Source organism: Sinocyclocheilus anshuiensis, unplaced genomic scaffold (genome assembly GCF_001515605.1).
Source record: "Sinocyclocheilus anshuiensis isolate Anshui unplaced genomic scaffold, SAMN03320099.WGS_v1.1 scaffold158, whole genome shotgun sequence".
In the NCBI taxonomy this organism is placed as follows: Eukaryota; Metazoa; Chordata; class Actinopteri; order Cypriniformes; family Cyprinidae; genus Sinocyclocheilus; species Sinocyclocheilus anshuiensis.
Genome location: NW_015542333.1, coordinates 262,054 through 273,411, shown reverse-complemented (window position 1 = coordinate 273,411; position 11,358 = coordinate 262,054). Strand labels below are relative to the sequence as shown.

At 36.3% G+C, this 11,358-nt stretch overlaps 1 protein-coding gene across 1 annotated transcript in view; it reads left to right on the top strand.

Annotated features, from left to right (window-relative positions):
• Positions 1-1,497: 1,497 nt before the first annotated feature.
• Positions 1,498-11,358, top strand: part of LOC107691066 (chloride transport protein 6) — a 22,097-nt gene continuing 12,236 nt past the window's right edge. The window contains exons 1-13 of the mRNA XM_016489550.1: positions 1,498-1,627; positions 2,224-2,283; positions 2,386-2,451; positions 2,542-2,607; positions 3,576-3,642; positions 3,730-3,737; positions 4,947-5,073; positions 5,215-5,282; positions 6,168-6,226; positions 7,858-7,990; positions 8,082-8,195; positions 9,409-9,575; positions 9,694-9,808. Coding sequence (XP_016345036.1) covers positions 1,553-1,627; positions 2,224-2,283; positions 2,386-2,451; positions 2,542-2,607; positions 3,576-3,642; positions 3,730-3,737; positions 4,947-5,073; positions 5,215-5,282; positions 6,168-6,226; positions 7,858-7,990; positions 8,082-8,195; positions 9,409-9,575; positions 9,694-9,808 — 1,125 coding nt within the window. The 5' untranslated portion in view covers positions 1,498-1,552. The remainder of the gene's footprint in view (positions 1,628-2,223; positions 2,284-2,385; positions 2,452-2,541; positions 2,608-3,575; positions 3,643-3,729; positions 3,738-4,946; positions 5,074-5,214; positions 5,283-6,167; positions 6,227-7,857; positions 7,991-8,081; positions 8,196-9,408; positions 9,576-9,693; positions 9,809-11,358) is intronic.

The window sequence follows — 11,358 nt, the reverse complement described above, 5'->3', positions numbered from 1 at the left end:
AGATGAGATGGCATGCCAACTAATTATGACTTAGTGTCTCATGTTTTTGACCTTTCGTGTCATAATTATAATTTATGTCATTATTTCGACCCTTTATCTCATTATGTTGACTTTTTTGTCATAATGATAATTTACTAAAGCATTGGGTTTTCGTATGTGGCGGTCGGAAAAGGGCTTCTTCCATCACTGATCTATATATTATATATTATGATCTATATAGATCAGTCGTCAGTGGTCTATATGTTATAGATCAGTAGTCTATACAGAGCTGGGTAGTAACTGATTACATGTAATCTGGATTCCAAAAATTAAGTAGGCTACTCCTAATTACATTCAATTACATTTTAAAATACTCGTAATCAGACTACAGTTACTTTTTTATTGATTACATGATTACAAATTATTCACACAATTGCAGTAAATTATTCATAATTTATTGATTCTCCCTAATTCTTCTTACTCTCTCTCTCTCTCTCTCTCTCTCTCTCTCTCTCTCTCTCTCTTTTAAAATGTTCCCTTCTAAAAAAAGGTCTACTTTGTGTCATATCATTCAGCTTTGAATATTCACAATATAGAATGGCCGTGTAAATGTCATGCGAATTAATTTGCAATCCATGCTTGAATTTGGGGACAACGCACCTCTCAGTCAATTATACCATGATGAACAATTACGCAAGTTACTAAACTGACAAACATATCTAAAACTCTGAAGACTCTGTCCATGTCATTGCTGTTTTCATGTTTATTCATTTTTGTTCATGTGATGCAGAGATTCCCAAACTTGGCAGTCAAATCCCGTTGACCTAAAATATTTACTTCAAGTCCCCCTGAGATTGAAAGTTAATATTTCATTTAATTAATGACACATTGTTTACAGCTCTCTGAGATTGGTTAATCGTCACATTAGCATGCAGTTAAACAAATAAAATATTTCAAATGTAAAAATTTAAGTAATCTCAAAGTAGGGCTGCACGATAAATCGAAATGGAATCGAGATCGCGGTTCGCAAACAGTTGTCATTATCGCGAAAGATTTCTTCGATTTCAGAATTGCGCGATTTTTTTGCGTAGCTTGTCCGTGAACTATTATGTGTAGTAAATACTGCTCCATCTGAAAGCACGTGATGAAGATTTACTGCTGATTACAGAACCAGCATTACTGACAAAGTGCGCATGACAATCGCATTCAATTAATCGTGCAGCCCTATCTCAAAGTAATCCCGAAGTAGTCAGAATACATTACCTAAAATTAGTAACCTAAATTACATTACTGATTACAATTTTCGTCATTTAATTTGTAATCAATAACAGACTACAATTTATAAGTAATCTACCCAGCACTGTCTATATATTATAGATAAGTGGATTGCGTAAATACGGTAAATACTGGTGCATACAGATTTTGCGTTAAAGCTGCGCATCTGGTGCGCGCTTGAGTCCCTCGTGTCTGCGTTAAAGCTGCGCATCTGGTGCGCGCTTGAATGCTTCAGCTGGCCTGAGCGATGGTCATGTGATCAGCTGCGCTCTGCTCTAGCGGTGTGCTGCTGAAGACGATGGCGTGCTGCGGAGGCGGTTTGTGTTGTCAGTGCTGCTGCAATGAAGGCGACACAAGAACACCAGAGGAGTTGGTATACAATATTTTATGTGTGTTATCTGTTTCCTAACGCAAAACGCCTTGTTGAATGAAACGTGAGTTCATTCTGACGCTGTAAACTATGCTTGTTCATCTGTTGTTCGCCACCCAAATTCATTGTAACGTTAAACAGCCTGATGTGAATCAAGTGTACGTTAACAACGAGTCTAGCGATCAAACCTGTCAGTCTAACGGTTTCTGAATCTAGTCTGTTCATTGTCTAGACGATATTGTTGGTAATTTTTGGCCAGTGCAGCAGTTTTGGACAATATGTCATTAGGGCGTCATGTAATTTGGGCATTATATCACCAAATCATTATCATCGTCTCGTCAGGTTATGAGACACACCCTGTATTTCTTGACACAATGATGATTAACCTGATTTAATATCGTTAATGTGTTCTTTATCATTGCAAAGTAATGCTAATATTGTTGACCAATCTTTTGAATCAGGCATTAATATAGGTATGATAAAGTGAAATGTCAGAAATGTGCTCAGAAACAGTCACCCCATTGTTTCGAGTCGTCACAGGCCGTCTGTTCATTTTGAGGACTGAGATCCTGATATTATTGCTGCCTTTTGCTTGTTAGACAATACTGGGTGAAACCAGAGAAGTCGAGGATGAAATATTGCCGAGAAAAGCCTATGAGGTTAGTGAGTAATGGACGGAAGACTTGAAACATGATCGTTTGTCAGATATGTTGGAAAAAAATATGAACGCTGCCTGTCTTTATTCATATTTGGCATTTCAGAGTTTGGATTATGACCGATGCATAAATGAGCCATTCCTGGAGGTTTTGGAGGGGTTGGATAATAAGGTAAAACGTGTGATGTGATGTCTTCATTTATCATATTCGTATGATCGCAAGTCCCTGTTTACCAAATGTATTATCTAATTTCTTTTACAGAAAGCCAGAAAGTATGAAGCGATAAAGTGGATTTTGGTTTTTGCGATTGGAGTATCAACAGGACTGGTAAGCTTTGGGGTGGTTTATGCATCTGAAGTCGTTTTGAAAAGGGGTCATGGCACCAATACAGCGGTGCATGATGCTTTTATACCCTACTGGAGAATGAGATTTATAGCAAATTATAGATCTCACTACTTCATCTGCCTAAAATCAAGTGTCACTGGGATATAATAAAAGAACGATATGAGAAACAAGAACTAATGTCTTCGTTTTCAGAGGCGAGATTACAAGAAAGTCTGCAATAAATTGATCAGTTTAGTTTATACTCTCTGAAGTCACTTATATCAAGTCTCAGAGCCTGGCAGTTATGATGGAAAAATTGTGTCCACAATATTAGCATTATTTGGTATTATGTAGTGTTTACAGTTAGTACATACAAATGCCTACACATATATTTAAACTTTATTTTTTTAAATAGTGCTGTCAAACGATTAATCGCGATTAATCACATCCAAAATAACAGTTTTTGTTTACATATGTGTGTGTTCTGTGTATATTTATTATGTATATATAAATACACACACATGCAATATATATTTAGAAAATATTTACATGTATATAATTATATTCATATAATTTATATCATATATTAAATATATAAACGTAACATATTTTTCTTAAATATATACATGCATGTGTGTATTTATAATAAATATACACGGTACACAAACATATATTATGTAAACAAAAACTGTTATTTTGGATGCGATTAATCGTTTGACAGCACTATTTTAAATATATTTAAAATTCAAACGTACTTCATCCCCCAAAAATTAATTGAATTAATATTAAATTACATAAATATCATTATAGAAAATTAAGCCTGTTTTGGAACATTAAGATTTAAAAAAAAAAAAAAATATCATTTTTGATTTTGGAGGTCAAATACTGGTCATTTGTTGATGAGTTTCACCTCCCTACTATTTCTGTGGTCCAGTGAAATGGTGATATTTTTGGTTTCTTTTCTTTTTCAGACTGGCCTGTTTGTTGATTTCTTCGTGCGGCTCTTCACTCAGCTAAAGTTCAGCTTGGTTGGACAATGTATCTTTTCTGCTTAGTGCTGCGTTGTGTTTTGGTTTGTGTAATGTTGCACTATTTGCTGAGTGGAGTCCTTGACGTGTGCTTCAGCTGTGGAGGCTCGTCAGTGAACAACGGCTCTGTGTAGTTAATGCTGCTCAATGTGAAAGCTCGCACATGATGGAGATTTACCGCTGATTACAGAATCGGATTTCTGACAAGATGCGCGTTAAATATAGCATGCGATTTATCGTGCAGCCCTAGTTAAAAGTCATTACACGGCACACCTTAGGCTAGCACCTTACATTAAACTCCAGAAAAAAACACTCATTGATTTTGAGTATTTCACTGATTTACATTTACATTACTGCATTTAGCAGAAGCTTTTATCTTAAGCGACTTACAAAATAGGAACAAAGCAAATTATCAAAGAGCCAACATTCATTGTAATACACATTGCCAGATTTATTAGACTGCTAGATTTTTTTCTATTGCTAAAAGTAAATTTAAAGTGTATTTTATAGAAATTTATGTGCAATACTTTTTATAATTTTTTTTATTCATTAATTTGTTTATTTATTTATTTGTATTATGTTCTACTATATTTCTAATGTATAATCTTTGCCATGAAATAGCCTGTGAAGCTGATGTGGCAATAAACTTAAATTAAACTGAAACTTTTTTCTATTGCTATATATTGAATATCATTCCAAGATGAGACATAATTTGAATCAAGAAGGGCTGACTTTATTGTGGAATAATTAAGACTTTTTTTTTTTTTTTTTTAAAAGAAGTCTCCTATGCTCAGAATAGCTGCTGAAAATTCAGCTTTGCCACCACAGGAATAAATTAAATATTTTAAAATAGAAAGCAGTTATTTTAATTTGTAGTTATATTTCACAGCGTTACTCTTTTTTATTTTTTATTTATTTATTTTTTTTTACTGCATTTTTTAACAAATAATTGCAGCCTTTGGTGAGCATAAGAGACTGAAGAAAAAGACATTAAAGGGGTCATGTGATGTTGCTAAAAAGAACATTATTTTGTGTATTTGGTGTAATGAAATGTGTTTATGCGGTTTAAAGTTCAAAAACACATTATTTTCCACATACTGTACATTATTGTTTCTCCTCTATGCCCCGCCTTTCTGAAACACGTCGAAAAAAAAAAAAAAAAAAAAATATATATATATATATCAACACTGTATTTAATACTATAAGAATATTAAATCAGTGGAAGTTAAGTCTCTCTCATGCAATTTTATATTTTAATAATGATGTTTTTGTGTGGGGAGAGTATATAATCAGTCTGTTTCTCCTGTGTAATAGCCTGTTGCAGCTGGGTCTGGTATCCCAGAAATTAAAAGTTACCTGAACGGAGTAAAGATTCCAGGCATTGTGCGGCTGCGGACCTTCATATGTAAGGTCACAGGAGTCCTGTTCGCTGTTGCTGGAGGTAATGATGAGGGAAACAGTCTATAATAGCACAGACAAAGATTAGAATACATTCTGGCTCTGTGCTGTATTAGAATATTAATGGTGATGGCCACTTTTTGATTCCGATTTTTAAGTAACGTGTGTAAACTGGCTGTTTCAGGATTGTTTGTGGGTAAAGAGGGACCAATGATTCACAGTGGAGCGATATTAGGAGCAGGGCTTCCTCAGGTACTCCTCCATATGCTCATGTGTTCAACTTGAACTGAGTAATAAACAAAGTACTGATTTGACTAATCTTTAACAGTTCTGCTATTTAAAATTGTTGAGGTTGACAGTACTTCCGATGGTTGATGATTTTGTGTTCTGAATGTAACCAGGTGTTTTGTTTATGCATCATCTTTCTTGTCACAGTCATACACTGTAAAAAAATGACTGTGAAATTAATGGCAATAGACTGTAAAAATGCTACAGTAAAAACCTGTTAAATGGTTAATGGTAAGTTCCCCTACTATATATGGTGAAAAACTGTATAGGACATTACATGTAATTTTACGGTAGTATACTGTTTTTGGAAGTGGAAAAATATTGTATCAAATTTGATGTTTTTTTTGTTGTTGAAATAACTATTTCTTCTTAGTTTTTTCTTATCAGTTGTGTACATTAGGGTTGTATGTTACATCTAATGTTGTTCGGTTAATGTTTATTGCATTTTCTGTTTCATGTGTGTTACAGTGATGGTGTTTAGTGTTTGTGTGAATGACACTGTGCACCTTCTATATATGTTATTATTTAAAAGCTGCTTGTGATAGGCTTTGGTTCATCATGTGATTTTCCCATCACCACCTGCTTTTGGTGCAGTGTTTACAAAGGTACAAAGCAGATTTCAGTACTTCAGTGGGTTGGTATATTAACATTATATCAGTTAATGAAATTACGGTATTTAACTGTAAATTTAAGTTAAAACCGTAAAACCTTAAACACTGCTACCGTATTTTTTTCAGTAAAATTCTGGCAACCACAGCTGCCGATTTTTGTTTTTTACCGTAAATTTTTACGGATTTTTTTTACAGTGTACTTAAGGTCTAATGAACGCATGCTTGTCTGTCTGATTAGTTTCAGAGCATCACCTTCAAGAAGATCCGCTTTCACTTTCCCCATTTCCGCAGTGACAGGTGAGCACTACATCACAGCAACCACTAAATCATTCATTACATTGCACAAAATGAATGTGAAACATTAGTGACATTCAAACTAGGGCTGGGCGGTATGACAGTATATATATCGTTACCGCGGAATAAAGTGTGTAATCGTTAGAGATTTTGCTATATCGTGTATTCCGCAGTATGAAAGCTCCTCTCTCGACAGCATGCAATCGCGAAAACAGATCTCTTTCATGTTGTATTGTGCTTGAATGGTCAAATACGCACACAGTATTCGCGTAAACACTGTCAGTTATGTGTTAAATAAACGTAAACAGTTGGGTGTCAGTATATTGGATCCTTGCAGTCGGTCTTAAAGGGACAGCAGCCTTTTTTTACCTGCTGCTGTCTGTCATTATTAATGTTAATGTCAATCACTCACTGCACTTGACTGAATCACTGGATTTTTAATAATAATCAGTTCATGTTTGTTTGATACAGTGAAAACACTATGCAGTGTTTTATTTCTACACTTTATTCAATTTCTGTAATATTTCTTACTACACGTTAAATAAACCTAGCCTACTGTAGCTGAATAATTAAAAGTTTATTTAATATTTGTTCTATTGTGTTTGTAATTTGCTTCTTCGTCTTATTTTTAATAACAAACATTAAAATTAAAATAGCTATATTGTGTAGCGAATCAGCTCATTCATGGGGAAATATGAATAATTAATCATAACTAGTTATAATTAATTATAAATATTTAGATCCGCTGTAGATATTTACTTGACCTCTCAGGGTCGAACGTTTGTTAATCTAATGAATAATTGATTTGTTAAATCAAATGAAAAATGGTGTGTCTGATTGGTCCAGTTGCTGCAATTGTTATCATGAAATAAAATTTATCATACCGTGAAATAAGATTTTGGTCATATCGCCCGCCCCTAATTCAAACCCATTTTACTTCTGTATTGTGATCTATTCCCTTATGGACAAAAAAAGGGGGAAAAAATGCAGGATAAATATTTGATCCATTTGTAATTGATTGGACCAAAAATGGAAAATCCAAATGTTTAAACAGATTAGTTATGCGTGATCCAGTAGCACATGTAGCTTAGGTGAAATCAGGTCTGAGAAAGGTATATTCACTCGACAAGCTCGCGCATCTGCGCCGCCGCGCGCTCAATCCACTCAGCGTACTTTGCTCATCAGCTCGCGCACATCATCTATACAGGAATTAATACTGAATGTTTTATATTCATTGCATACATATACTTCGTAGACATCTTTAATAACTCCATTCTGCTGTCTGTTGTTCTGTTGTCGGTGTTTCTTTGTCTGAATATGGCACTTATCACATGCTGTGTGGTATCGGCGTTTGGTGTCGGGGCATTTTAACGAGTACGAGTACAGGAGCTCAGTATCGGGCCCGATACCGATACTGGTATATTGCATCCCTAGTCAAGATATTACATTTTAATAAAATTTTATGAAGAGAAACATTTTTCTTTAGAGAATTGTTGTATATTATTCTACTTATTATAATTATTAAGTAATAATTTTATGAAAAATATATATTTTTAAATATATTAAAACATCTGCAGTGATACCAGGAATATGTATTAATCAAGTTAATAGGGTCAGTTTTGATTTATATTCAGGGACAAGAGGGATTTCGTGTCAGCGGGTGCAGCGGCTGGAGTTGCGGCTGCCTTTGGGGCACCTATAGGGGGCACCCTCTTCAGTCTGGAGGAGGGGTCGTCCTTCTGGAACCAGACCCTCACATGGAAAGTGGTATGTGGATATACAGTTTGGTCATGTATTTTGGTGTGCTGAGAAAGTTCAGTTTATAATTCTCTCTCTCTGTCTCTCTTCTGTCTTAAAGTTGTTCTGCTCCATGTCTGCCACTTTTACACTCAACTTCTTTCGTTCTGGGATCAACTTCAATAAATGGGGATCATTCCAGCTGCCTGGCCTGCTCAACTTTGGAGAGTTTAAGGTAAAAAAACTACAGAAAAAAACATTAAAGCCCCTTAATTATATGCATTCACATTGTGTTGTAGGGGTGTAACGGAACATGTATTTGTCCCGAACCGTCACGGTTCATGCAGTCAGATGGCGAATACAGTCAGTCATAGGCAGTCATTGCAGAAGGACAAACACAAAAATGGCGCGTTTTGGCTCATACCCTAAAAGTGGCAATTTCAACAAGCTATAAAAAATTATCTGTGGGGTATTTTGAGGTAAAACTTCACATACACACTGGGGACATCAGAGACTTATTTTACATCTTGTAAAAAGGGGCATAATAGGTCCCCTTTAAACTAAGTAGTGTAATATAGCGCCACCTGCTGTCAGAGAATAAATATGCATTTTCATTCAGTCCATCTGCTGTTTTTGTTTTTTTTACAGGTGTCTTATGTAGCATAATTTCACAGATCTAAAGTGTGACCATTCTGTTTTTGCTTTAAATCTTGAAATTACACAATCTTAATTCAAATCAAGAACAACTGCTCATGCTTACATGTATGTAGCACTACTGTCTGCTCAAAATAAATGAAAAAATGCATTTCCTGTTGTACCGAACTCGTATCGAACCGTGACCCCAAAACCGAGGTACGTACGGAACCGTGACTTCTGTGTACCGTTACACCCCTATAATGTGTTGATATGTAAATTAGGTGATCATATTGAAGTAACATGACCAACCCAAATCCCGTCATGTCATCTTCTACATGTAAATATTTAAATGCTGTATTTATTACTTTTTATTGTGAATGATTCATTATCATATCATGGTATTCTAAATAATAATAATACAAATCTTAATCATTTATCAAAAATTGTATGAAATTCTTGTTGAAGCAATTTTTTTTTTATCTGATGTCAACTAGGCCGCTTGGGGGAAAAAAAAAAAGTTGAATGTCATTTAATCATCATTGTTTTAGTTTGCTTTTGTAGTTAATGCAACTTTAAAAAAAAAAAAAAAAAAAGTTAAAGCAGGAATTTCAAGTTAATTAATGTGATTCATGTTACAGCAATAATAACAGTTAATGAAAGCTATTGAGATAAATGAACGTGATCTTGAGCTTCAGCCTCCGCATTCGATCACTTGCGTATGTGATTTTGTGTTGACTTATAAGTAATTATTGGAAATACAGATCAATCAGGTGTGTGGTGTTAACTTACCTGTTTTTCTTTGTTATCTGCAGTGTGTAGATGGAGATAAGACGTGTCATTTGTGGACGGCAGTAGATTTGGCATTTTTTGTGTTGGTGGGGGTGGCAGGAGGTTTGCTCGGCGCTCTGTTCAACTGCATCAACAAACGCCTCACAAAATACCGCATGAGAAACGTTCACCCCAAAGCAAGATTCATCAGGTACCCGAGAGAGATCTCAATTATATGGATTTAATGTTGAATAAAGCTACTCAAAACAACTGGAGAATTTCAGCGGTCAGGTAATAGGAGTCTGACGCTGTATTTGTTTGACTGGCAGGGTGCTGGAGAGTCTGCTGGTGTGTATGGTGACAACACTCGTGATCTTCGTGGCGTCAGTGACTCTGGGGGAGTGTCGAGATTTAGTCTCCACCAATAACAACACATCAACACAGGTTAGTCTGAGACCAGCTTCCTTTCTCTTCTTTAACTTCATTCATTCTTTCATTCTCTCTTCTAATGCTAAAGTTTCTCTCTTTTGCTTAGCTTTTTTAAATCATGATGCTGATAGATAAACACCGGGAGTTTGACTATGTGAGACTACAGATGCATTTCTGGTCCACTTTGTACCTCAGTATGGCCAAGAACAGCTCACTTGTATTGGAAGAGACCATTTGACTGACATATACAATGACCAATCGCAGTTTGTTTCTTTCACGTGTCACTTTTGGGTGGGTAAAACCTGACATAAACAATCAGACAGCAGTGATGCTGATTTAAGTTTCACAAACCTTAAAGGGTTAGTTCACCCCAAAATGAAAATTAGGCTGTGTTTTACTCACCCCCGATGCATCCTAGGTGTATATGACTTTCTTCTTTCAGACGAATCCAGTCGGAGTTATATTAAAAATTGTCTTTGATCTTTCAAGCTCTATCGTTGGACTCAGCGGGTGTTGCATTGCTTCTGTACAAAAGACGTGAAGTAAAAAGCACCTTTCCATAAAAAAAAAGTGTCTCACACGGCTCCGGGGGGTGAACAAAGGCCTCCTGTAGCGAATCGATGTGTTTTTGTAAGAAAAATATCCATATTCAAAACGTAATAATCACTTTAATCTAGCTTGCGCCAGCAGTTGTAAACGGAAGCAGTTCCGGGGTTGTTGATGTCAGAGGTCAGAGGAGAATGGGCAGACTGGTTAGAGATGATAGAAAGGCAACAGTAACTCAAATAACCACTCGTTACAACCAAGGTATGCAGAATACCATCTCTGAACGCACAACACGTCGAACCCTGAAGCAGATGGGCTACAGCAGCAGAAGACCACACCGGGTGCCGCTCCTGTCAGCTAAGAACAGGAAACGGAGGCTACAATTCGCACAGGCTCACCAGAATTGGACAATACGAGATTGGAAAAATGTTGCCTGGTCTGATGAGTCTCGATTTCTGCTGCAACATTCAGATGGTAGGGTCAGAATTTGGCGTAAAGAACATGAAAGCATGGATCCATCCTGCCTTGTCTCAACGGTTCAGGCTGGTGATGGAGGTGTAATGGTGTGGGGGATATTTTCTTGGCACACTTTGGGCCCCTTAGTACCAATTGAGCATCATTTAAACGCCACAGCCTACCTGAGTATTGTTGCTGACCATGTCCATCCCTTTATGCCTACAGTGTACCCATCTTCTGATGGCTACTTCAAGCAGGATAATGCACCATGTCACAAAGCTCAAATCATCTCAGACTGGTTTCTTGAACATGACAATGAGTTCACTTTACTCAAATGGCCTCCACAGTCACCAGATCTCAATCCAATAGAGCACCTTTGGGATGTGGTGGAACGGGAGATTCGCATCATGGATGTGCAGCCGACAAATCTGCAGCAACTGCGTGATGCTATCATGTCAATATGGACCAAAATCTCTGAGGAATGTTTCCAACACCTTGTTGAATCTATGCCACGAAGAATTAAGGCAGTTCAGAAGGCAAAAGGGGGTCCAACCCGGTACTAG